The sequence below is a fragment of the Artibeus jamaicensis genome, unplaced genomic scaffold (genome assembly GCF_021234435.1).
Source record: "Artibeus jamaicensis isolate MK-2021 breed Jamaican fruit bat unplaced genomic scaffold, CSHL_Jam_final contig_519, whole genome shotgun sequence".
NCBI classification, from domain to species: domain Eukaryota; kingdom Metazoa; phylum Chordata; class Mammalia; order Chiroptera; family Phyllostomidae; genus Artibeus; species Artibeus jamaicensis.
The window spans coordinates 58,292,618-58,317,601 of NW_026521871.1; the positions used below are offsets into that span (position 1 = coordinate 58,292,618).

General features: G+C 54.2%; 1 protein-coding gene across 1 annotated transcript in view; it reads right to left on the minus strand.

The window, feature by feature from the left end:
* The window catches only part of LOC119036656 (contactin-6), a 120,169-nt gene extending 96,195 nt beyond the window's left edge, over positions 1 to 23,974 (minus strand). Inside the window, exons 1-7 of the mRNA XM_053669291.1 lie at positions 23,877 to 23,974; positions 23,696 to 23,744; positions 22,910 to 23,031; positions 18,041 to 18,148; positions 10,273 to 10,304; positions 9,692 to 9,818; positions 4,271 to 4,446 (exon numbers count right to left, since the gene is read on the minus strand). Of these exons, the coding sequence (XP_053525266.1) occupies positions 4,271 to 4,446; positions 9,692 to 9,818; positions 10,273 to 10,304; positions 18,041 to 18,148; positions 22,910 to 23,031; positions 23,696 to 23,744; positions 23,877 to 23,974 (712 nt within the window). The remainder of the gene's footprint in view (positions 1 to 4,270; positions 4,447 to 9,691; positions 9,819 to 10,272; positions 10,305 to 18,040; positions 18,149 to 22,909; positions 23,032 to 23,695; positions 23,745 to 23,876) is intronic.
* Between the last annotated feature and the right edge of the window lie 1,010 nt (positions 23,975 to 24,984).

The window sequence follows — 24,984 nt, forward strand, 5'->3', positions numbered from 1 at the left end:
GGAGGGCCGGCCGCCCGGGCAGAGCGGGAAGGGACTGCCGTGTTCGGATCCTTCGGAACCGAACGGTGCTGAGCCCACAGGGGAAGGGATGGTGCGGGCCTGGTGGCTGAGGCAGGTGCTGTAGCAGCGGATCCCGTGACAGGTGCTGGTTGACCCAAAGGTCTGGTCTCAGGGGCCCGTGGTGGGGGCTTCTGGGGAGCAGACGGCATTACAGGCTGGGTGGGAAACTCAGCTAGGGCTGTGTCGGAGCAGCCTGACTTCAGGATACATGTAGCAGACGAAAGCCACCAACTGCCTGGAGCCGAGACCAGTAGAGCCTCTCCCTGGACAGGCGGCGAGGCTCCAAAGGGCCGTTCGGTCATTTGCTCCCAAGGGCAAAAGGACCCTGCTCAGTTGACTGCCAACCGGGGGGCGCAGAGTGTGGCTACTGCTTCATTGACACGTAGCTTTGCTCTGGTCTGTGGAAATGCACGGGAGGGGGGGCTTCCAGACCCCAGTTTTCCATCTGGCAGGGCGTGTGGGACACAGGGAGAAGATGGGGGGTCAGGGAGAGGGCTTCCGGGGGGCTGGCAGGGGGGGCAGGCACGCTCCCCGTTTAAAGGGGTGCAGACAGGGCACGACCAGCTCCCGCCCTCCAGCTCTTTGCGAGGCTGGCTGTCCTGACTGTCTGGCTTATTGCTCCAACAGCACTGCACCGAGACCCAGTTAAATACAGAAGGAGGGCCCAAGGCCGAGTGCGGGCCGTGTCCGAAAGGACTGGGCACTGCGGCCCGAGAGCCTTCGTGTCTGACCTTCGCACTCGGGTTGCGGCTGGTCCTCTGCCAGTGTCCTGCACAGAAGAGCCGGCCCCAGGGGCCCGCGGGCCCCTGGTCTGTGAAATGGGAACAGGAGCCTCTGTCCCAGTGGTTGTTGCCCAGGTCAAGAAAGGTCACCTGTCAGAGGACCGAAAAGTCATTACAACAAGGAACCGAGAACCAGTGGGGAGAAGGCCGTAGAGTGTAAAGTGGAAGGTGCCTCTGTGAGAAAACTGGAATGGTTTCAAGTGTGCGGCTGTCTGGCCAAACTAGACTCTCACCTCCCGAGTGCCTGCGATCACCCGGGGCTTCACCCAGGACCTCAGGTGACCCGTGACCTCAGGTGACCCACGCCATCGTCCTGCGGGTGCTGCCACCATGCTCAGATTTCAAGACAGAGGCTTGCTGTCAGGAGGGGCCGACCTTCACACTCCGGTGTGACTGAGCTCGCACCTGAACTCAGGTCTGTCTGGTCAAAAACCTGAGCGCCTTACTGCCGACATGCCCCCACCAAAAGCCTTTCCTACGGGGACAGACACGGTTGGGAACTTACAGCGGTGGCAGCGGGCGATGCGCAGAAGGGCAAGGCACAAGCCACAGTGTTAGGAGGTCTCTGTCTGGTGACACACACGTTTGGGCCCTTCCCCCCCCCCCCCCCGCCAGCAAAGAGCCAGAGCAGCGCCTGATGAGGAAAACTCACTCTTCTGTTTTAAGAATTAAGACGGAGGGAAAAAATCTCACTGTAAGGATCATTTTTAGTCTATAGAGGTCCATCACGCTACTTCTTTTAAAAACTGGGTGAACACACACGGAAGTTACCATTCAAACCCTTTCTCGTACACAGTGCGGTGGTATTGAGCGCGTTCGCACTGTTGAGTGGCCACCACCGTCATCTCCAGGAGAGTCTCATCCTCCCAAACTCAAACTCGGTCCCCGTCTAACACGGACCCCCACTCCCCAGGCCCAGCCCCTGGCGGCCACCGTCCCGTCCCGTCCCTATGAGTGTGCCCTTCCCGGGTCCCTCAGGTCCGTGAATCACGCCGTGTTTGTCCTTCCCTCTTCTTAGCAGGATGTGTTCAAGTCCCGCCCATGCCGCAGCAGGTGCCACACTGTCATTCCTGTTTGAAGTTACACTCCATTCTGCTGCCGGCAGAGACCACGTCTGGTCGCCGTTCATCTGCTGGTGGGCACTGGAGTTACTTCCACTGCGCAGCTCTCGGCAACGACGCCACCATGGACGTGGGCGTGCGCACACCGGCGTGCGACCTGCCTTCAGCTCCTTGGGTGGCACAGCTGCCCGCTGCGCCCCTCCCACCGCGCCCCTCCATGAAAGCAGGCCCCTGACTCGGGATGAACGACCCACTTGAGTGGAGAGACCAAGGCACTTACGAGATGCAGGAAAGGAAGAGAGACGGTTTATACGCGATCAGACAGTGTGGGCTGTGTCTAAGGTGGACTCACGTCGACAGGGGCCATGGCGTCCGGGCCAGGCTCTCCGCGGCCCCAGCAGGACACACTCGGGCCTGACCAGCTGCGGCTGCTGCCCAGACCGGGCAGGACCCGGTGGGCCTGGTTTCTGGCTTTTGAAGTTTCAAAAGCCTTCAAGTTTGCAGAAGGAAGACTAGTTATCGGATGTAAGCTGCTCTCTGCATGAATAGCAGTAGAAATGCTTTCAGGGATCAACAGTCATACTTTCCCCCGAATGAGGAGAATTTTATGAAGAGCCCGGAAAGTGAGCGAAGACAGAACCGGCTTCTCCCGTCACGCAAATGAAAGCGAACACTTTCTTCCTGAATTCAACCTTTTCCCCTTTCATAGAAAAGCAACATATATTTTAACTTGGGAGAACTTCTAGTCACGTGTATTTTTAAAGCAGAAAAAAAGTTAAGAAATAATAACGCAGTCAATGTGAAGTTACACTTTGTTAAAGATGGGGACAGAGGGAAGCAGGAAGTAAACGGCGCCGTGGGACGCGGTGCCTGGGCTTGAGGCGGGAGAACACAGCCGTTTTCTGCAAGGGACGGACGCCCTGCCCACGAGGGACGGGCTGGCACAGGGTCCCCTGGGCCAGAAAGGCAGGCTCCTCCCTGGGGACTCTAACCCCGGGCGTGGGCGCCTTCAAGGTCATTTCCTGTCCCCGCGGGAGGAATGAACATTGTGGGCGAACCAAAGCCTGGACAGCAGTTGCTCGTGTCTGTGAAACGCGTTTCCCATCAGCACATCGCTCCCCATCATTGTTCCCAGTGGTGGTCTCGGCTGGAGGGGGGCATTGTCACTGCCTGTCCCTGAGTCTGAGCCGCACTGCCCGCCTCTGCCCGGGGAGCGCCGAGCTCCACACGCTTCTCTGTCTTCCTCTGTTCTGCAGGTGTGGACAGTGCAGACCTGGTCAGATACACTGTGCCACACATGTGTGCGCGTGTGTGTGACCACGTGCATAGGCATGTGCACACACAGCGTGTAGTGTGCGTGCATGGCCACACACATGCACATACATACAACATATAGTACGTGTGCATGACCAGATGCACACACACATACGTGTGTGTATTCCAAGACCAGGCCAGCCCCCGCATGGTCAGCAGGCAGGGAGCCGTGTGTGGACAAGGGGTCTCTGGAACCTGAGGCCTCGATGGGCAACACACCCAGCTATTCAGGTGTCCATCTCTGATAGCCACAGTAGTTCCACAGGGGGGACTCTGGACACACGTTTCATCAATAAGGTTTCAAAGCGATTCCTCTTCGAAGGAACAGATCACGGCCCTTTCCCTGGGTGCTCACCCTGGGCCCTGTGAGTCCTCCCGGGGGCGGCCGGAGGCAAAGGCGCAGAGGGCCCGGCGGCCGCCCCCCTTCACCGCGGCGGCGGAGAGAACTACTTCCCGACACAGCGTTCCCTGGGCTCCACAAAGAACATCTCAGTGCCCGGCCGCTCCGCGTGTGAAGGATGTAAGAGACACTATGTCTACTGTTCATCCGCTAATGTCCCCAAATGTCACCAAGGTAATTACTGGGCTGACATTTATGGGGCGCAGCTGGACGCTGTTCGGTTAATATACAGTCTGCCTTTGGCAGACACTGCGCTGCACTGTGTGCCCACAGTCACGGCCCCCGGGGGACGGACGTGTCCCGGGAAGGCACCTCCGCCCCCGCCGGCAGCCGGCGAGAAGGGGAAGGGAGGACGGCTGCAGAGCCAGTGTCTCTTTCTCAGTATTTCCACACGGGATTTTTACAGGTGTTTCTAAATACAATTCACCAGACAGAACAACACCGCTATTGTCCTCTTTTGTTGAAACAGATTGCGTTTAACCCTGGAGTCTGCATTCCCAGAGCTCACGCTGTGAAAACATTTGCCTCCGCAAACTCCTATCGCTGTCGAAGAACAGGAGAGCGGCAGAGCTGGGTCTGCGCCCAAAACGAATCTAATAAAAACACTATCTTTTCAGAACCACAGGCATCGCAGGCTTTTCCCACAAACTCACAGGCAAATCGGAGCGCCGCCTGCCGACTCAGAACCGTGCCCAGCGGGTTGGTGGCCAGGCACTGGTACGTGCCGACGTCTCGGTCTGGGTGCGGGCCGCCGATCACCAAGCTGCCTCCCTCCAGCCTGTAGTGAGAACTCGTGGAAAAGTCCAGGTCTGTGCCATTGTGCCTCCACCTTCAAGAGAAGAAAAGCGAATTATGCTTCTAGGATAAAGAATTGGCCACTGTTAGTCACACACAACGCGCACTAGTGATTCCAGGGACTGATAAAAACCCAGCGTGGTTGCATGTGGAGACAGTCCTGCCAGGTCCGCCAGAGGAAGCTGGCTTCACGACTCAGCAGGATCAACAACTAGGGGGTGTGAAAGGTGTACTCTTCAGGAACGACAAACACCCCCCCGAAAGTGTCCAAAAAGACCACAGAGCCCTTGACAGGAGAAATGAAACCCAGACATTCTGCCAACAGCACCCGCCTTCCTGGTTCTCAAGCATCTTTTTAAATCCCCACGGCTGACACTGCAAAATGGAATGTCGAGGTGATTCAGGGACAGAAATCGGGGCGAGCGTGTTACAAATGGCGCAGGAGAAGGCGCTGGGGCTCCCCCGGGGCCGGCGTGCAGCCGATGACAGCCAGCCATCCGAGGGACACAGCAATCTCCTCCAATGTCTCCCCTGAGGGACTAATCTCGCAGAAAACATTTCCACGGGGCTTACAAGGGCCAGACTAACAGGATACTTTAACCAAGCTGACGCGCAACTGGAGAGATTGCTATTTAGCCAGCCCGGTCTCTTGGCTTAATTATCAGTGAACAACCCTCTGGCCCATGAATTTGGCGGGAGGAAGGCTTCCCAGTTATTTATTTATCTGAAAGAACCACGAGAGGCTTTAGAAATTCCACTTGGTCGTTTGAAGAAAAGTGGATATCCACTAACTATCTCTAAATTTCCCCACCTTGCCCCTCCCAACGTTCATCAAGATATTCAGACTTTCTGAAGTATGGATATTGCATATTAAAGAGATGCCTTCCTAGTATGTTCATATAAACCGTTGGAGAATTAGACACTTAAAAATACTGAACGAAGAAGATCGGTCATTCGGACAAACAAGCGATGGCCTGTTCCCGTGGACTAGAACCCATTTCCACACGGTGAGTCCGCAGAGCCTCCCCCACTTTGCCGGGTGCTCCCGGTCACACTAAGATCGGATTAAGGATGTTTTGGTGGTTGGTGGCAAATTGTTAGAAAGCAATGACATTTTACTGAATCCTTCCAAAAGTCACGGACTTTTCCAGGAGCATCTTGAACCCCCCACCAGGGAAAAGTTCTGGCGAATGTCTACCCCAAAAGAAAGATGGACTTGGGTAGCTAACAACCTCTTGGGGATCTTTCCTGGGTAGACCCTAAAAAGATCGGAAGTGATTGGCCAAATAACCGATCCATGAGAGGGTTTGGACCAACTCGTCACGTTTCAATTATTTACCCAATTCTTGTACATGTCAACTTCTAGGAAGTTTGAGGACAATGATCAACAATATCACGCTTCCCTTTCCTGGACTTTCTGTTACTGTCTTCTTTCCCTGGAGAAGTGTGCACCGTTTCTCGTTCCTGGTGCTGGCAGAAGCCCGTGGAGAAGCGTTCTGTCTCCAGGGCGGTCTCACCCCCGCCCCCCGTTCTCCCTGTCAAGGCGGTCGCACTGCCGTCTGGGGGCACAGTCTCTGGACCTCACGTCTCCTTTCATTTCAAAGCAAAGAGACGCAACGCTCACTTCGCCAAGTCCCTTTAATTTTGAAATCAATCACTGGAATAACTGCTGTCATCATTACACGCTCCTAATTAAGCTCAGTAATTGTTTTTCAACACAGACTCCAAGTGCCTGGCTTGGCGGCAGCAAACGAATTTCCCCGCAGCCTCCCCTAATCCCCCTAATCACTGCAGCGCCGAGATCATTAGACTGCACACACAGAGCAGGGGCTCGGCGCCCGGGTGGGCTCGGTGCAAACCAGCGTGGTCCAGTCGATGGGGAAGTCGCGGCCACGAGGTCGAGTGGGCGTCGGGCACACGTCACTGGTCGGATCGAACACTGAGAATTTTCCTGGGATGCCAACAAGGAAATACGCTTTAAATGATTATTCTAAGCATTTAATTAATATCATACTGATTCTAGGAAACATAATGGGTTTTAATTAAAACTGTGACCTTTTGCTGGGAACACCCTTCGCTGCGGAGAAGTCAAGCCCTCAGTCAAGAATAGGGTGTCTTGGGGGGGGCCAAGTCCAACTGGGGTCCCTGGAAAAGGCAAGTCTGTGCATTGTGTGTGTGTGTGTGTGTGTGAAAGCTGGGCCTTGCTTTCGAACTACATGGAGCGCTTGCGCCAAGTGTCCATTTCTGGGCCCATCCCTACCCCTCTGAGAGAACACCAGGAGCTAGAGTTTTGATAATCTCGCTGGGGGTGGCAGCGGGCCCTGCGTGTGGTACCCCTGCCCTGTGGCAGGGTCTCGGGTCTGGGTATCCTTGCAGGAGTCCTCTAGTTTCCGCAGACATCACACCCGTCAGTCCTAAAATGAGCTCAGTCTCGCACCCCCTGTTTTAAGCTCCTGGGGCTTTAAGATCCAGAGCGACAGTGAGTGGCTGGCTGAATGAACTGGAGAGAGGACCCTCATGTGGTGGCCGGGTCAAGGTCAGATCTGGCACACAGCCTCTGGGACAGTCCAAGACCTTTCGTTCTGATAGGGAACACAGCCTTCGTAGAAATCACTGTTAGGATGCTTGATTTTTCCAAACAACATACGTGCTCTGAGCTGAAACTCCGCTCACTGCAACCTGATGACCGAGGACTGTGCAGGCAGGAGCCGCCTGCCCACGCCCCACCTTGGCGCGGCTGCCCCCCTTCCCTTTGCAGAGCCTCCTGGCCGGACTTTAATGCTCATGTTTCTGAAAACACAGAGCGGTCTTTCCCGTGGGGAAGCTTTTGTCCAGACTTGTCTTCCTGTCTCCCTGCACGGAGTCCTGTTGGTGAAGGTGGTTTTGTTCCCCTGGAAGCGGCTTTAGAAACGAGCTGCTTTGAACCTGTTTCCCAAGTTCTGCTCTAAACTTCACTCGTTTTCTCCCATGAGGCTTCACTTGCTAAAGGCCCTTGATTAAAAAAGAAAACACATCTGAAAACCAGATGCACCTCCTCCCTTTAGGGACCGGGAGGCTGGTGGGGGAGCCAGGAATGATCACCCCAAGGTCACACCCGGGACGGCCCTGCCGGCCGAGAGCCCCAGCTCTTCCTTGCGTGGCATGACCTCTTCACACCACACCCGCATCACCTCGAGTCGCGATGGCCTCCGAGTCACGGAGACTTCCCTGTATCGCACACACACGCACACTCACGCACACACAATCCAAGGTGAATGTGGTCAGGAGCGAGATTCTGTTACGAAATCTGAGTCGGACAGGGTCACGTTAAAACCAAATTTCACACTTTGTTGCTAATGCGCATCATCCAAGATACTGCCGCCTTTGGCTTTATTATCAAGGAAGCAGGCTCTGAGCCGGATGTGTCAGCAGCAAAAACTCAGTTCTTTCCTCGCTTTTTCCAAAGTCTCTGGCCTGAGGGTGTTTGATGCTGTGGCGTTAGAGGCGGGCTAACCCGGATTACGGGAGTGGAGTGAAACTGTCTGTCTTCAGCCTCCTAATTTACAAACATCTTAGAAACAAAAGTCATTTGAACAACACGGGGATTGGTGGTCTCTTCATAAATAAAGCTAATCAGTGAATTAGCCAGAGAACCGCTGTTTTACATTTTTTCTGCCTGTTATAAACCCATAGATATTTTCCTATAAGTACCTAATTGATAGATGGACTCATTGCTCTTACACCTAGCAAATGCCCCTCATCTTACAGGGATTCGTATATGCTTTTCCTTCTTTCACCAACTCCACCACCCCTGGTGAGCAATCCCATTAGCTGTCAAAAATAAAACTACGACATTAAGTATTAGGGGATGTGACAAATGCGTTCGTCAGATTTTTACGTATTTAGCCACATGTTAAATGAACTAAGACAGCTCATTATTTAGAAAAAACAAACAAGCCATCTGTAAAGTGAGCGGTTCCCCGCCCCCACAGCCACTCCCCTTCCCCGGGGCCTCAGCAGGAGTGCGGGGAGGACATGAGGGGACACAGCCTTTCAATGATTCTGTGGTTAAAAAAAAATGCCACTGAAGTTAGCCCGACAAAATGCAAGGAAGAATTCATCTTTATTTTGTGCAGTAAGTAACTTGGCCAATTAATCCAGAGAATTTCAAGATCAAAGCAGTTATAAATAAAACTCAGGTATTTTAATGCAACATAAAAAGTAGACAAAAACAGCTCGTGGTGCCACAGTGGGCTGAAATTGTTACTTTTCCTGTGTGTTGACTCAACTTCCCTGCTAAAAATGAAGATTTTTTAAAAGCGCTTTTAAAGCCCGGTTACAATAATCATATTCATATTTATTCGGTCTTTTCCTATACTCACTTTGCAATGCAAGTCTTGCCAACGAAATCTCATTATTATTTACACAAGCATGAATATACACGCATATATTTTTGAAACTGTGAATTCCATCCACCCGTGGATCAAATTCCACCTTTCCTGCAACCTTCCTCCCTATTATTCCACAGGTTGTGTGAGAGAAACAAATGCAACTATTTTTTTGTCTTGCCCAGAACAAAATTATTGCTCTGCCTTGAGGGTCCATAGCTGTTTTCGATCCTTTTTTCTAAAGTCTGTGTTTTTGGGGTGATGGGACCTCTCAGCGGAGTCACAGAAATTTGTCAGATACAATTAAGGGTCCCTTCCGACTCACTGCGTTTAGGGGACATTTCCACACTTTCGTTCTCACCGTGTGTGGGGGCGGCAGCAGAGGCAGCAGCCCCCCCCCCCTTTGCGGGGTGGGGGGAGTACAGAACAAAGTGGAGCTTCAGTCTTTCAAATTCGGGAAGCAGATCTTCTTCCTTTCCTTCCTGCTCTTCCCTTAACCTCTCTACTATTTTCTACCTCCTCTACCCTCTCCCTCCCTCTCTCCTTCCTTCCTCCCTCCCTTCCCCTCCTTTCTTTATTCCCCTCTTCTTTCCCTTTCTGTTCCAACCTCGCCACGGCACTGCCTGGCACCAATGTCACGAATAACTCTTCCAAGAAAGTCTCACCAACAGACGGAGCCCTGGTTGTGGCCGCCTGGGGAGGGGTGGGTGGCCGCTGCCGGAAGCATGGGGGGCTTTGGGAACAAATGTCTGCAGCACCATTGGGCAGGTGGGCACAGAGCAATACACCTCAGTCAAAATCCACTGAGCTGCACCCTGCGAATTCGGGTCCCTGGAGCAGTTTTGGGGGTGTGGTTTCCCTGGAAGACAAAGAGTAAACCGACCGGGGTGGCGCCCAGGGGCGAGCCCTCACCTGTAATGCGGACGGGGGTGGCCACTCGCGGCACAGCTCAGGGTGATTTCAGACTGTGACAGATCCAAGGGGAAGGTGACATCCTGTGGCTCCTGGGTGAAGGAGGGGCAGCTGAAAGGACCGCCACCTGGGGAGAGACGGAGAGTCCCAGGTGAGAACCTGCAGCTCAGCCCGAGGCTGCGTCACCTGCCAACACGTTTAATTAACGCTTGGACTTTGAAACAATCTCACACATACAGAAAATCCTGCAAGAACGGCACAAAGACAATTTTTGCAAGAGAACACCCGTGATCTGAAATAAATGAGCTTGCATCTCCTACGAGGGGATTCGTGTGCGTAACCACAGTAAAACCTCCAACGCCCAGAAATGAACACCCATTCAAGACCGGCCTCTCTTCAAGTGCCAGTTCACCCTTTTCCTAATAAAACCTTCAGGGCCAGAGGAGCCACGTGAGAACCACAGATTCCATTGAAGGGTCTGTCTGTTTGATCTCCCTCAACGTGGAATTGCCCCCCTGGCTGTGACCCCTGAGAAGATCACTCAGGTCACGAGGCAGCGATTCCGGGAAGTTTCATCTCACCGAGGGCAGTGGGGCCGGGAGCCTTGGCCGGGCTGGGGGCCAAGGGTGCAGTTACGGGGTCTACAAAGACTTATGAAAACTCTAGTGACCCAGCGAGGCTTCTTTTTAAATTACCACACGGAAAAGCCTCCCCTTGCCCTGCAGGGGGCAGCGGTCACTGCAGCACGAGCAGGAGGGGAGACATCGGAAGGGACCTGTACAGCCATCGCGCAGCGACAGACCCCACAGACGGGCAGCGAAGGGCCCGAGAGACCGGCCGCGCTGGCGGTGGGCAGATACCCGCTCCAGGAGAGAGCAACTCAAGGAACCCCTCTCTAAGCTGTTTCATGCTGTAGAATAAGAACACGAATTTTAAAAATAATGTAACAAAAAATAAAATGAAAAAGTGGGACAAAGAAGGAAAAAATAAGAACAGTATGAAGATGAAGAGAAATCCAATAGAATCAGGTACATTAGGGGGCTGCAAACTTCAGGATAGATTGCAACCAAAACGGCAGCTTTAAAAAACTAATAAGTCAATTAAAATGGGCAAGAAACAAAACAGACAAGTACTGAAAATTCAATTACTGACATAAAAGGATAATTTGAGGTGATTGTAATGAATGCAGTCGAGAACACAGACAATTAAGCGATCGAAGAAAAGCAATGAATAAAAAAGACAGACGGGTAGAATGGCCCACTGAACCACGTCCTTGGCATGGCAGACGCGGAGAATCACACCTCCTTGGAGGGTGCCATCGGGAATGTCCCCTGTAAACGGATGGGACACCCAGTGCCAGGGCCCCACCGGCCGACTGGCTGGCCCTCGAAGCTGAAGACCCTGCCAGAAGGCCAACCTGAACCAGCAAATCGTCCTAAAAGACCGAAAATCAGCAGGCTCATCTCTGGTGAAATAGCAGCAGCCCCTGTCCCAGAAGACAGCAAGGCACAGTCCCGCTGTTCTGAGTAACAGGGGACAAGACTGTTACCCCCCCCCGTGGAATCTTCTAACTGTAATAGCATGCAGAGCCCTGCCCCGTGGGGTGAAGGAGAGAAAACCTCTCACAGGAGGGAACGTGGAGGGCTCATCCCGGGGAAGCCCCCCCTGAGGGGCACAGGGTCCTGAGGATGCCCCGAGACAGCGTCATTGACACACGCAGCCCGCACCACGCTGGGGCCAGGGGTGAGGCAGACGGAACCGCAGTAACGGGCTGATGAGAAGACACCCAGGCAAACGAAGAAGCTAGGCCTGGGGGAGGGCAGTGGGAGTGCTCACGCTCTCTTCCTGCGCCGAGAAAAGTCAAAAGCAGAAACCATATACGTACATGTGTGTATGCGTTTATGTGTGTGTGTATTATTATATATATATCATTTTCTTAAAGATTTCATTTATTTATTTTTAGAGAGGGGAAGGAAGGGAGAAAGAGAGGGAGAGAAACATCCACGTGTGGTTGCCTCTCACACGCCCCCTACTGGGGACCTGGCCCACACCCCAGGCATGCACCCTGACCGGGAATCAAACCAGTGACCCTTTGGTTCCCAGGCCGGTGCTCAACCCACTGCGCCACAGCAGCCAGGGCATATACAAGTCACTTTTAAAGCATTCTGACTTCTTAGTGTGAGTCAGTGTGTCCTTTACCCTCAGGGAAATCTTTAAAAATTACGTTTTGTCTCAAATCATTTATTAGAAGTCCCAAATCTCTTGATTAAACTTGTTTACTTGTTTACTTGTTTACTTGTTTTAAACTAAAACACAGTTTAGTCGCGACGTTAAAAGTAGGACCTATGGCGTGACCCATGTTTATGAAAGTGTTTTTCTCTTTCCAGGCATTTACGTATCTCCACATTGTCTACCTTCCGTGTTTACAGACAGAGAAAGAGGGCTGCCATGTTACCAAATTTTAACAAGTTTGACTACTAAAGTCATTACATTTGAGTAAGATTTTTTAAATTTTCTTTGCATAGCTTTTCATAGTTTGAGTGTCTGAAAGGAACGCGCATCTGTTAGAGAAAAGCAGGCACGTTTCGATTCAGGAAGAGACTGGAGCACATGTGTGGAGGTGGTCGTCTGGTCTCTGACCGCGTGGGTGGCTCGGCTGCTCCCCCCGAAGAGAAGACCGGGAGCAGGGTCAGCACCCGGCCTGGCGCGGGGCGCCGAACGGCAGGTGGCCGACGCTGATTTATCACTCTCCTCTGCCCCCTCACGCAGGGAAGGGATGTTCCCACCGCGTGCTCTCCACACCTGGGGCATAGCGAGACTTAAGGATATCTTGTGCCGTTTGTGATTTTTTTCAGAAATATTTTATTTATTTTTAGAGAGATGGGAGGGAGAAAGAGAGGGAGAGAAACATCAATGTATGGTTGCCTCTTATGTGCTCCCTACTGAGGACCTGGCCTGCAACCCAGGCATGTGCCCTGACTGGGACTGGAACCAGCGACCCTTTGCTTCACAGGCCTGTGCTCAATCCACTGAGCCACACCAGCCAGGCCATTTGTGCTTTTTACAGGACTTTACAAGCACCAATTAAGAGATTCAATCCCCGTGATACCCTTTGTGAGACACACACTTCCAGTCTCATTTAATTGATGAATTTAAGACTAATAGAATTGGGCGTTTACTAACAAACTGTTTCACTTTGAAAGACACAATAGCTTGGTTTTGGCATCTTATTTATTCCTAGACATTTGTTGTTACCAAAACGTTAAAGCTCGATTCATGACAGCAAAAAGTCTAGCTGGGCAATTAGTTGCCCTGTGTCTGTTGGTGAGTGCTTCACTGTTTTCATACTGTACCGAATTTATTAAACGACAGCAGAGTCTCATCGCTTTGCCCACCGTGTAGGAAAGCACTGAGATTCCTGGTTTTCTGCGCCAGGATGTGAGGAAGGTCGGGGACCTGATCCGCGTTTGCTCACGGTTGTGCTGTGGGCGCCGTTTGGAGCCAATGCCGCCCGGGTTGGGTCCCCACCCTCCCGCCAGGGCAGCCCTGGCTCCCCAGTCTCTCCCAGGGCCCGGCGCTGCCCCGGTTCCCACTGCACCTCCCAGCCCGGCCCAGCCTCTGCCCACTCCGCACGGTGCTCCCTCTCCTGCCGCTCAGCTTCTGTGAGGAGAATCAATCTCTCTCTCTCTCTCTCTGATTTCCCTCTGCCCTCCAAGCAAGTCACAAAATTAAAAAGGAAAACGTCTCAGGGATGGAAAAGCAATCCCAGGGAGGTGCTGTGAGTCACTAGAGGCTCCCCTCTGACTGTGGGGCTCTGAGTGGCAGCCCCGCGCTGGCCGGTGCTCCCTTGTGACGGGCTCACACGGGGGGACAAGCCAGGCTTCGTTGTTTTTTTTTTAAGGGGAAAAATCAGTAATCTCTGTTAGAGAGGAAGCAGGATGAAGCTGGAGTTTAAAGAGAGTTCTAGAAGCCAGAGGCATGGGACCGGAGCAGCAGTCCACTTGGCCAGCTGTGCCCTCCACAAAGGCGGCCCCAGTGAGGACAGGGGGCAGTGAAAAGGTGACTCCTCGGCTGAGTCACCTTTGAACTGAGGAGGATGATGAAGGGGAAGGAGAGCGCTTGGGTCCCTCGGGCTGTGTCGCTTTTCAAACGGAAGGACAGAGCAGAGGTACGTCTGCAGCTGTAGGTAGAACTCATGCATCATATGTCTGTGGGGGTTTGCCAGTGGTGCTGCGGTGCGCCCCCCCGCCCCAGCTCACGGGCCTCGCTCCCCGAAAAGAGGTGGCACAGTGCGAGGCTCGGCGGGTGGGCGGGGCCAAACCGGGGTCTGGCACCGTTGGCCTCTCAACTCTAATGGGAAGAGAATTCTACTTTGGTGATTGTTCCAAGATCACGTACGAAGATGTGTTCGGAATTATTTCAAAGGCGTCGGTTCCCATGTCCCCTGCGGCATTGTTCACAACGGCCAAGATGTGAGGCCGCCCAAGTGTCCCTGGGCGGTGGGTGGGCGGATGAAGGAAACCCCATTGCTATCTACCCACCTGCCTACGTACCTACCTACCTGTCATCTACCTGTCTGTCTGCCTGTCTATAAATATTACTAAGCCTTCAGCCATTAGAAAGAAGGAAATACTGCCATTTTCACAACGTGGATGAACCTTGCGGGTGTTACGCTAAGTGGGGTAAGTCGGATAAAGACACATATGCAGAGTGAGGCGGGTGTTAAGTGCCCTTACGTGGAAATTTGCAGCACATACATGTGTCAAATCAACACCATGTACACCTGAAATTTACCCGACATTCTATGTCAATTACACATCAATAAAGCTGAAAACAGTGTGAGTTCAAATCAGCTGGAACGTCAAGGCCAAGTGGGAGGCCAACCCAGATTCCCTCTCGGGAGGTTCAGGGTCCTTGGTCCCACGCCTTCCGCAGTGCTGAGCACCTCGACATTGACCTCTGAGGAGAAACTGCCTGCCGTCAAGCACACGAGCCCCTGAAAGCCCTCTGCTGGACTGTCCCTGAGCGAAGATGTTGGAAACCCCACGAAACCCGTGGTCAACATCGAGGGGGCGGTGGCCTGTGGTCTTCCCCTGCGGCCAGGCCACCTCTGCGTGAGAGGCACTGACTGAGTCCACGGATGCACCAGCAACAAACGCCCCGGAGAGGGTCTGGGGACAGGAACTCAGAGAGGCCTCCGGAAATCCGTGACAGGGAGCACGGATCGGACCCCACACGGCCGTTCCTGGATGGGAGCAGGCGCAACCTGGGCCCAGCATCACGAGGAAGCACGCAGACCCTTCCCTCCTGCTTCACGCTCATTGCCCGCAGGGGCATCTTGATGACCTCAGTGGGTTTGGGGTGACACGTGGCCCAGTGGCCTCCTTGGGGAGGCTGACACTGTGCCTCTCTGCCACGGAGGCCGTCTCAGGTTGAAGTCCCTCTCTCCTCCCAGTCATGTGCCCCTCCTGCCCACTGTGCCACCAAAAATGCCACCAAATTCGTCAGAAAAGATGTACCCTTTGTGGAAATGGCCTGATTAAGTTTTACAGGCTCACGTCCGTGTGGACGCGTGGTAGCCTCAGGTCCCGCCTGCCACCTCGGGTCCCGGCTGCCCCCGGGGTCGGTCTGCCCCGTCCTCCCCTCCCCACTCCTCCCTCCTCTCCCTGCCCCGAGACTGGGCAGGGGTGTCTTTCCTTTGGTTTTGCCTCTGTCTGTCTGTCTGTTGATGGGAAACATTTCACTACTTCTTTTCGCACGCTGGTCTAAGGTCTAGTCGCCTAGAAGCAGGTGGATATTTTCCACGGGGAACGTTTCTCACGGACGACCATGTTTGGTGGGTCGACTCCCTCATGTGTCCCTGCCCTGGCCCCGACGATGGCTCAGGTCAGGAGACGGCCCCGGAGTGGGCAAGCTCCCGGCCTCTCTGCTTCTCCCCCACCACGCCCGTCCAAACGTCTTCGACGGCATAATCATACCAGACCGGACGCACACCTGCCACCCGGAAAGGAAGTCGCGTTCCTGGGTCATCACACTCTGCTGTCTGCCTCCCAAGACAGAGGTCAAAGGACCAGGCAGCCCTCGGAGATCACAACAGGAGTTCGACTTTTTCCAACACACAATCAACAACAATTTTTTTTCCTGATAGGAGCTGGGAAACTGGCTGATTCCCGGTGGGAGGGCCGCCCTGGTGTTTGCCATTTATTCCTGGGGGCTCCAGCCAGTCCCGAGTTTGGGTTCCTGGTTTTCTCACTCGGGATTTGAACACAAGCAGCGTCCCCGCCACGTGAGGCGCTGCTGCGTGGACTTTGGGGACATTCACATGGTGAGGGAGCAGCTCTCTCCCTTCTCCTCCCCCCTCGCTGTCCTCGCCGTCCCTGTCACCTGCATGTCCGTCCCTGGGGGAGAAGTCAGACCGCCCGAGACCCACCCTGTTGTCCTGGACACTCAGAGAGAAGCTTTCTTCACTCAACCGATATCCAGTAAAGTTTAAGGTGATTATTTTGTACCACTATAAAAACCGTAGATGCTCATTATGGAATATTTGCCAGACTCAGAAATATAAAGAGAAAAAATACCCAATTCTGTCTCCACACAATAACTGCTATTAGGATATTGGTGGTTGTAATTCCCAAATTTTATCTACTTTTAATTTTTAATTTTTACTGCTATTCAGTTGCAAATATTACACACATTCCCCCTACTTATTGGCTGGCACTTATTAAATTTTATTTTTAGTAAAACTATACATCTTGAAAATTTCATAATTCGTCATGTGACTAATATAGCCAAATGAAAATGTTTTCCTTGTATTTAAGTTTCCTGTTATAAACAATGTAATATTAATGGCTTTCCTATGTGTACGATCACGACCTCAGCACAGTTCTCTAGAGATAGAGTGGGAGAACCCGAGAGAACTAATGCTTGGGCTTTTCTGATACATACTGTTAATTTTCATCCGATTGACTGTTGTGAAGTCAGGGGGACAATTTTCAGAGCACGTGCTACGGATTGAAAGACAGTGGTGAGGAAGTTGTTGACAGTTTGCTAACTGCTCCATGTACCACGGACGTTCATCATCTCACTGAAGTGTGCACGCCAGTCTCCGAGCACCGTGCAGACCCTGCCGTGTCTCACGGGGGCAGAGAAGGGGACCGGATCGTCTCCCTGGGGAGCCCGGGGCCCCGGGGTGAGAGCCGGGGTGAGGGAGGGAGACAGGGAAGGGCGAGGAGGAGGGAGATGCCAGGGCCGGGGCTCAGAGGCAGGTGTCCACTGCCCCGGGCGTCACAGGTGGCCTGCCAGCCAGCGTCACACACCCAAGGGACTGAGCTTACTCACTGCCGGCTGGATGCAGCCCCTCAGAGGGCCGGATTTTAAATGCCCGCTGTTGTTTGAAGACAAAGAAGGGAGGCCCAAATGCTGTTCAGATCTTGAGCTGCAAAAATGTAGACACATCTGAATCTTCCATGCTGATTCCAAAGGCAGGCACAGACACCCACGTACGCTCGGCAAACGCAGCGGCGGCAGCAGGCTGGCTGCCACTCAAGTCAGCATCCCCCACCGGCTTCTCCGGGAGGCGGGGTGAGGGACCAGCACTGCTTAGTAAACTTCTCACGAGGGCCCGTGACTCTCAAGCGCCAAGTGCTTTTGCTGACCACAGCACACGCGGTAACACAAAAATAGCGGGGAGGTCACTTTGGGGCCATGAGTTAGCTTTATGATAAAATTTTTATTGAGTTTATCAGAGTGACCTTGGTAATGCAATTACACAGGTGTGGGGCGTGCAGCCCTGTAACGCATCGTCCGAACGCTGCACTGTGTGTTCACCACCCCAGTGCAGTCCCCTCCCATCGGCATTTACCACCGTCTTCCCTCCTCCGCCGCCCCCGCCCCTTCCTCTCCGGGCCTCACCCCACGGTCGTCCGGGTCCCCGAGGCTGGCTTTGCCTGATCCCTTCACCTGCCTCACTCAGCGGCCCCCTCCCCTCTGACAGCTGTCAGTCTGTCCTCTGTATCTGTGAGTCTGCTCCTGTTTTACGTTGTGCACATGTGCACAAGCACACACCAGTGTGCAGGCACACGTGTGTGCATGGGTACGTGTGTGTGCGTGCACACACGATCACACGTGTGAGTCCGTGCATGCCTGCGCTTGGCTTACGCCACCGGGTGCTGTGGACACTGCTCTTTAAAGTCCAGGCGCTTTGGAATGTCCCCAGACTGTAACTGACTCGGACATAAAAGTGCCTGCTGCCCGCAACCCCTCACAACCGTCCGCACAGCGCCCCCAGCAAATCACGGGTGCAGAGCAGCAGGGCTCCAGGGCTGTGCTGGGGACCAGGGGCACCTCTACCCCACGACAGCCCGGACACGGGAGAGGGTGGGGAGTCGACGTTCCAGGTAGCCGGGCACTGCCTCGGCCTCCCTGATGCCCGGCTGGGGGTGAATCAGAGGCCGGGACCTGTGGTGGGCAGTGTGGCCAGGTGTGTCGCCAGCCAGGGGCTCTGACGTGACTCGTTGCCATTGTGCCCATAACTCAGAACCACCAGCGGGGAAATTCTCCAAGGCAGATGTGGGAGGCGAACAGGTGAGTCTGAACGACCGCTCGTCTCCAAGGAAATGCTTCAGTGCCCCCTGAGTCGTGGAGAATCTGACGGATGCAGAAATGAAGGTGAATGATGACCTTAACGGCCTCACCACCACGTGCCCTGACGTCATCCGTGTCCGACGGGCTGCTTCCCGCCCCGCTGTGGGGCCCTGACCCGCAGGAGCTGCCCTGGGCTGGGCAGGGAGGCGCAGGGACGGTCCTCACTCTTGGCTCTTTCTGTTCACCTCTGAATCCCCGGACCTACGATGGTGAACGCGATGCCCCTCCGTCCATGTTTAATGAACAACGGACAGTGGAAATTGGGTTCTGATGCTATAATGAATTTCCTGTAAGACCCTACCCCCAAACTCTTCAGTGAGTATACCGGGTGCCATCTTTCCGTTTCACTGCATGTTTTCTAAAGGACTGACCGCGCGCCAGCTCTCGGGGCTTTGCAGCGTGAGGGCGGCTCCTCCTCGCCACAGCTCTTCCCTCACCCAGCACCAAAGGGTCCCCGAGTGCTTCCCACGCCAGACACGTGGAGGGGCCGAGCGCACCGCAGAGCACCAAACAAACCGAACCCCCTCCTCCTGGAGCAAAGAGAAGAAGGTGGCATCACCTCCGCCCGCCGAGCGGAGCAGCCAAGCTGCGCGTCTGAGGTTCCAGGACAGCCCCGGGTCCTAACGCAGAGCCACCAGGCCCCTCAGAGCTGGGCGTGTGCCGCCGCCTGGCGCTCAGGGTCCCCACTCTGCCTTCCTGGAGCACGTCTGTGCCACCCCTGCACTAGGGACAGAAGGAAGGTCCACGCTCTCTGGGCGACCGGTCAGCCCAAGCGGGTGCCAAGTGTGGTTGAGCAATGCCCGTCTCTGAAACACATTCTTCCCGAAGCCGCCAAGGTTAAAGGTGCCGTAACCACAAGCACATTCATTTGCAGTTCGGCGTCAACGGTAATGATGTAGGGCCATGATCGCCTGGCCTTTTCATGGCACCTCGCTGCGCTACGCCAGGGAGCAGGTTTCTGGTGGAACAAAGGCATCGGCTGCTGAGTTTGGCGCGAGCCTTTAACGCTGCCTCACGCAAATAATCTCCTTCGACTGCTGACACAGCTGGTGGGCTCTCGTGCAGAACATAGGAGGTTACAGCAGTGGGTCCCCAACAATGCCGTCCTGTGAAATGGGACCACAGGATCACTCTAGACTCGAGAAGAGTCAGCCCCGGGAAAGACATCCACGGATCACTTTGCCGCCCCCCACCACCAGCGCAGGGGCCACGAAAACGGCACTTTCTAAGGGAGGGGACGCCGTGAGGCCTCTCCACACCGAACAAACACCCCTGGACAGCGCAGCACTAACATCAGCTCCTGCAAGTCAGTCTGTGCAGAGAGACAGGCAAAAACCCGCCCACCGGGGCGTGGAGAAGCCCCTCCCCTCCACTTCCCTAACCAACTCCCCTCCTCAACGTCCATCACTTTGCCTCTCGGGCAGTGCAAAACGGACCTTTGGAGATGCCAGCATTCATTTCATGTTTGTGTTTCAGCAGCAGTCACACTGCCCAGGGCAGGTGACACACATCAATGTCCCCCCTTGATAAAAACACCGAACGAGATCTGTGTGACTTCGGAGTCACCGGGGAGGCAGGCATTGGTTGGCCGTGGTCTCCGCCAGGGCCTGAGCCACGCGCCCACGGCAGACACGTTCGGGTGGTCTTGTCCACTCAGAAAACTAAACTTAAGGACTTAGGAGGCACTGGTTAGGTTTTCATGCCGCAAGAAAAAGACGAAAGAGGACTCACTCCCAGAAACTGAGCAGCTGACGCCCCTTTGGGTGTTACTCTGCTGGTCAATCCAGAAGACTCCACATTTTGGTCATTTTGAATTAAAAGTCTTTGTGAAAGTTCTTAAAATAATCAGAATAAAAGGTGTCATTGCCTCTCCCCGGTCACTCTGGGAGAGTCGCTGGAAGTCGTGAAGCCCCTGCAGACCGGGGTTCGCCTCCCAGCAAACGTCTGAAGGGAGGGGACGCTTCCCAGAGTGAACTTGGACCTGCCAATTCCCTTTCAAACGACGGGTCACCTCCGCCAGCTCTGTGGTTCAGTTCTGACACCCTTCTGGCTACGGCTCGAAATCGCTTCCGGAGTCCGGGATGCCCAGAACATGGTGACACGGGGCACCGGCAACACTCGAACACGCCGTGCGGTCGGCGCGGTGCTGGGCCCGTCAAACGACCCGAGGGGTGCCTCCCCGACATCGAAGGGGACACAGGGTCACGACGAGAGCCTGCCACAGCCCCCTGGGGCCAGCCTGCTCCCTTTTTATTTTCTCACATGGGCTTTTCATACATTTACAATTACCGACAGACCAGGACTCCCTATGAAGCCACAGTATCTATCTGTCTGAGGAAGTGGAATTGCTTTTTAATGGAAGGATTTGTCACACGGTATCTTCAGACTCGCAGTCTCTTGACTTTCTCAGCCCCTCACATCCCTGGTTTCACGCTCGTCTCGATGCTAGAACGGTCCTGCTTCTTTGAGGCCCAGGAATTTCAACATGAAGTGCGCAGCGCTGACTGCGGCCTTTCCGAGGCCACGCCTGTGCGTGGGGAATACTCCCCCTGGCCTTTTCCAAAATCACAACTTCAGAGCACACGCGAGAGAAGAAAAAGAGACCGTGCCCATGACAATTACACGAACGTTGTTCAGTAAGTTGGATCAACAACATAATTAAAATAAAATAATTATTTGAGACGACACATGTTACGTGATCAAGTGGGATTCCCCTGAGGCCGGTCTTAGGCTGCACCCTCGGAGACGTGTGGAATCGCTGTTACTTTTAAAGGAAGAAATGAAACTGCCCGCACAACGCCATCACGCAGGGAAGGAAGAGTGGTCACAGGCGCCCTCATTCCGGTGGGGCGCCCAGAGCAGGAGCTGAGGTGCGGTTTTATGCCACAGGCACGCACTCATGTTTCTTCATTGTTTTCCATATGGAATGTGGGATATAAGCACAGTTCGTATACGAGTTACACTTTTGAGGTTGAAAGTCAAAAAAAGCCAGGCGAAGCGGCAACAGAAGATGGAGGGGAGCTCGCTGTGTTTGCAGCTGCGAGGACCCCCTACTCCAAGGCACATCCCCTTCTTTCCCAGAATGATGACCTCACGTTGAATTGGTAAAAACCCAAGTCTCATGCAAAATGACTACTGAGTCTAGTCCCGCGGCGACTTCAGAAGTCAGTCTTTCCTGTCCCCTACAATGTCCTCTCCAGGCCCCTGGTACAAAGTCAGTGTGAACTCCTCTCCCCGGAGGCCTGGGGAGGGAGGGCGCCCCTCCCCCGGCCCCGCCCCACTGGGGGGACGTGATGACCGAACATTCCGGTGCAGGGGCGCCAGGCTGGCTGAGTCGTCTCCCTGGGACGCTGGGTTAGAACAACGAGTAGACGCGTCTTCTCTTCCTGGACGAGGCTTTTAGAAGAGTAGCTAGAAATACGGAGATAGTAGGATGATGGCTGAATATAAAAATATCTGGAAATCACTCAGTATGCATCGAGTGTCTTGAAAGTCTGAAGCTTTGAAACAGAAGGAGAAGATCTTCGGGGGCGGTTGCTATGGCGATGGGAGCGATGCTGGTGGGGTTGTGGGGGTGATGGCAGAGGTGGGTGGAGAGGGGCTTGGGCGGAGGTGCGTGGAGCAGAGACACTGAATCGTCTGTGGAATCGTCTTTTGTAAACGCTACTACTGTTTGGATTCTTTACAAAGAATAATTGCAACTGAGAGAATAAAATACTCTCAAATATCAACATTTCAGCCATGAGTTATTAACATGAGACAAGCAAATCACAAGAAGGGGACCCCGTGGGTCGGTCCCCAGGGGTGCGCACGTGGTTGGGAAGGGGTCACCTCACAAACTCAAAACCGCAAGCCCGGAACACCTGGGGCACAGGGACGTGCAGGTGCTTGGAAGCACAGATACCACCGTGGCCCAGTGTGGCGTGGCCCAGAGACGTACGTGCGTGTCTGCACGATTGGGAGGGCACACCTGTGTCTGCATGCTCAAATGTGTACACACGTGTGTTTGTGATCAGGCATGTACCTGTGTGTCTACACAATCAGAAGTGTGCACACGTGCCTGCACAATTCAAAGGGTACACATGTGTCTGCATTATTGGAAGTGCGCGCATGTTTGTATGATCCGACATGTACACGTGTGTCTGTGGACGTGTATGTGCGTGTGTGCACGATCGGAAGGGTACACCTGTGTCTGCATGATCAGGCATGTACCTGTGTGTCTACACAATCAGAAGTATATACACATGTCTGCACAATTCAAAGGGTACACATGTGTCTGCATTATTGGAAGTGCACACGTGTGTTTGTATTATCGGACACGTACACATGTGTCTGTGGAAGTGTACACACATGTCTGCATGATCGGAAGGGTACACGTGTGTCTGCATGATCAGAATGCTTTAAAAACACATGAAGAAGTATGAACCGTGCTTCTTGTCGAAAGACTTTTGTAGCTCCATGTGCTTCACAAAGCAAGATGGCATCTCAGAAACTCAGGGAGGGGCGCAGCTGATCGGGGCTGCCTGCCTGACTTGGGGCTGCCTGCGTGGCCACAGTGTCCGAGTTCCTCCTGACCTGGCCTCCACCTCCAGGGAGCCGCCCCGGGGTTCCGCCTCATGTGGCGTGGGCAGCTCTGAGAAAGGCGGGTCACCTTCAAGGGTCCTCTCAGTCAGAGAGACCAGGACTGCTTCTGAGAGCTGTCAAAATGGAAGAGGATTAGAATGTATAAGGCCTCCGGATGTCAAGATCAAAGGCAGAGAGGCCACCGTCTTGGCAGCGGCGGTCGGCCTGTGCTGAAATGAGCCGCGTGGACTCCCAGGAAGCTGTAAATGGCTGGGGCATGGTGAGCCCTGGTGACCAGGCGAGAAACAGAGGCCGAGCACGTCCCAGCAACACGGAGGAGAGTGTCACAAGAATACTTCCGAAAAGTGGACCAGAACAATCAACCGGAACAGGATCATCACGCCGGTTGGGTGATTGTTTCTGATTCACAAAACACGTAGCGTCTCGCGGGAATTAACCCTCACCAGGCGGGGAGGCATCCTTCACAAAGACGGGGACCCCGGTTACAGGGGTTCGTTTGGGCAAGTCCAGTGGCCGAGGATGCAGCGGGGCTACCGCTGTGTCCCAAGCCTCTGAAGTTGTGGGACCTCCAGTAATACTGGTCCAAGGCCTAAGCCTGCACGTGAGCCTGCTTTTCCAATTCCAAGTCTGATGGTCTTCCCAATGAGCCGGCTCCCTCCGCCAGCGGCTGTCGTCCCTCCTGAAGTCACCCCAGAGGGCTGACCGGCACCATGGCTGCTCCTTCCTCCGCAGCCTGGCCTGCCGTACATTCTCCCTCAGCTGCGTGGGTCACCTGACCGGTGCCCCTGCGCCATCCAGGTCACTGCCCCCATTCTCAGCCACTGACCTGGACATGGGGGAGAGCAGGGGGCAGCAGGAGACATGTGATAAGCAGCTGGTGAGGGGTGACTGAGAGTTTGCAAGTCTGCTGTGGACTCTGAAGTTCAGGAGGTAAACAGTAAAAAAAAATAGTCCGCACAGAAACTCGCTGAAGGCCTTGTGAGGCTGTAGGGCCTCCTTGGGTTTGGGGTTGGCTCCATCTGGGTTCAGGTTCCAGGTCTGTCCCTTTCCAGCCATGGGACATCGGACAGCTGCTTAACTTGCCTGCACCTCTCTCACCACGAACGTTCCCGGGGGCTTCCAGAGACCAGTGTCACCTTCTCGTGGTGAACCTCGGCTTCCTCTTTGGTCCACTCGAACCCAGAACCGCACAGAGAAGGGAAATGGGGAGACGGAGCGTTAGCTAAGCCAAGGTCGTCGGTCGTCCGGATTCCTGGTCCAGACCCCCCCGATGACCACTCGGTCTTCTGCTGGAAATGGGCCGTGGTGCCGACAGGAACCCGACGACTCCAGACGGCTGTTTCTCTTCCTGCCACGGCCGTCGGCTGCTGAACATCGGTTGGAGGGTCCGCTCAGGTTAACAGTGCGTCTGGGGTGTCTGAGCGACTCCGTGAGTGAGCCGGTCCACCGTTTTGACGGCGGGCAGGCTAATCCATGGGCTCTGACGGCCGAGACGCAGCCCATCCTTAGCCCCAGCCCGTGACTGTGGCATTCAACCCCCTCGCACGAGTGGTGCGTTGTGGTGGTACCACTGCTCCCAGGCCGGATTCCCCGCCCACAGCACCACATCGCTGGGTGCGGGTTTGGGGAGAGACGCGGCGGTTCTCCACGACCCCGGGTTTCCACCACGCAGACGAATCCAAACCACCCGAGAGCCTCAATAATAATAGTGACGTGGGAATCAGTAGGAAGCAACGGGTTGGGAGAGTCTGTTTATGCCTCTCAAACAGAACCATTTTAAGTTTAAGTTACATAATTTAATTTTGAATTAGACAAAATGTCTGTGCTCATTCATCTGCTTACAAAATCCCGGAAATTAACGCTGAGCTGTACCAGGTCCCCACACCACTGCCCACACAGTTGGGTGATTTCCAAGTGCAGGTGGGTCCTATGTGAGGGGTGGAATTTTCAGGACGGGACCACCGGCTCTGCAGGGCCTGACAGAGCTCGGATTAACGGAGGTGTTGTGTGTCCCCTCGTCACAGCCATGGTGCCCAAACCTGGTGCCTGCAGACTGGTGTCCCCTG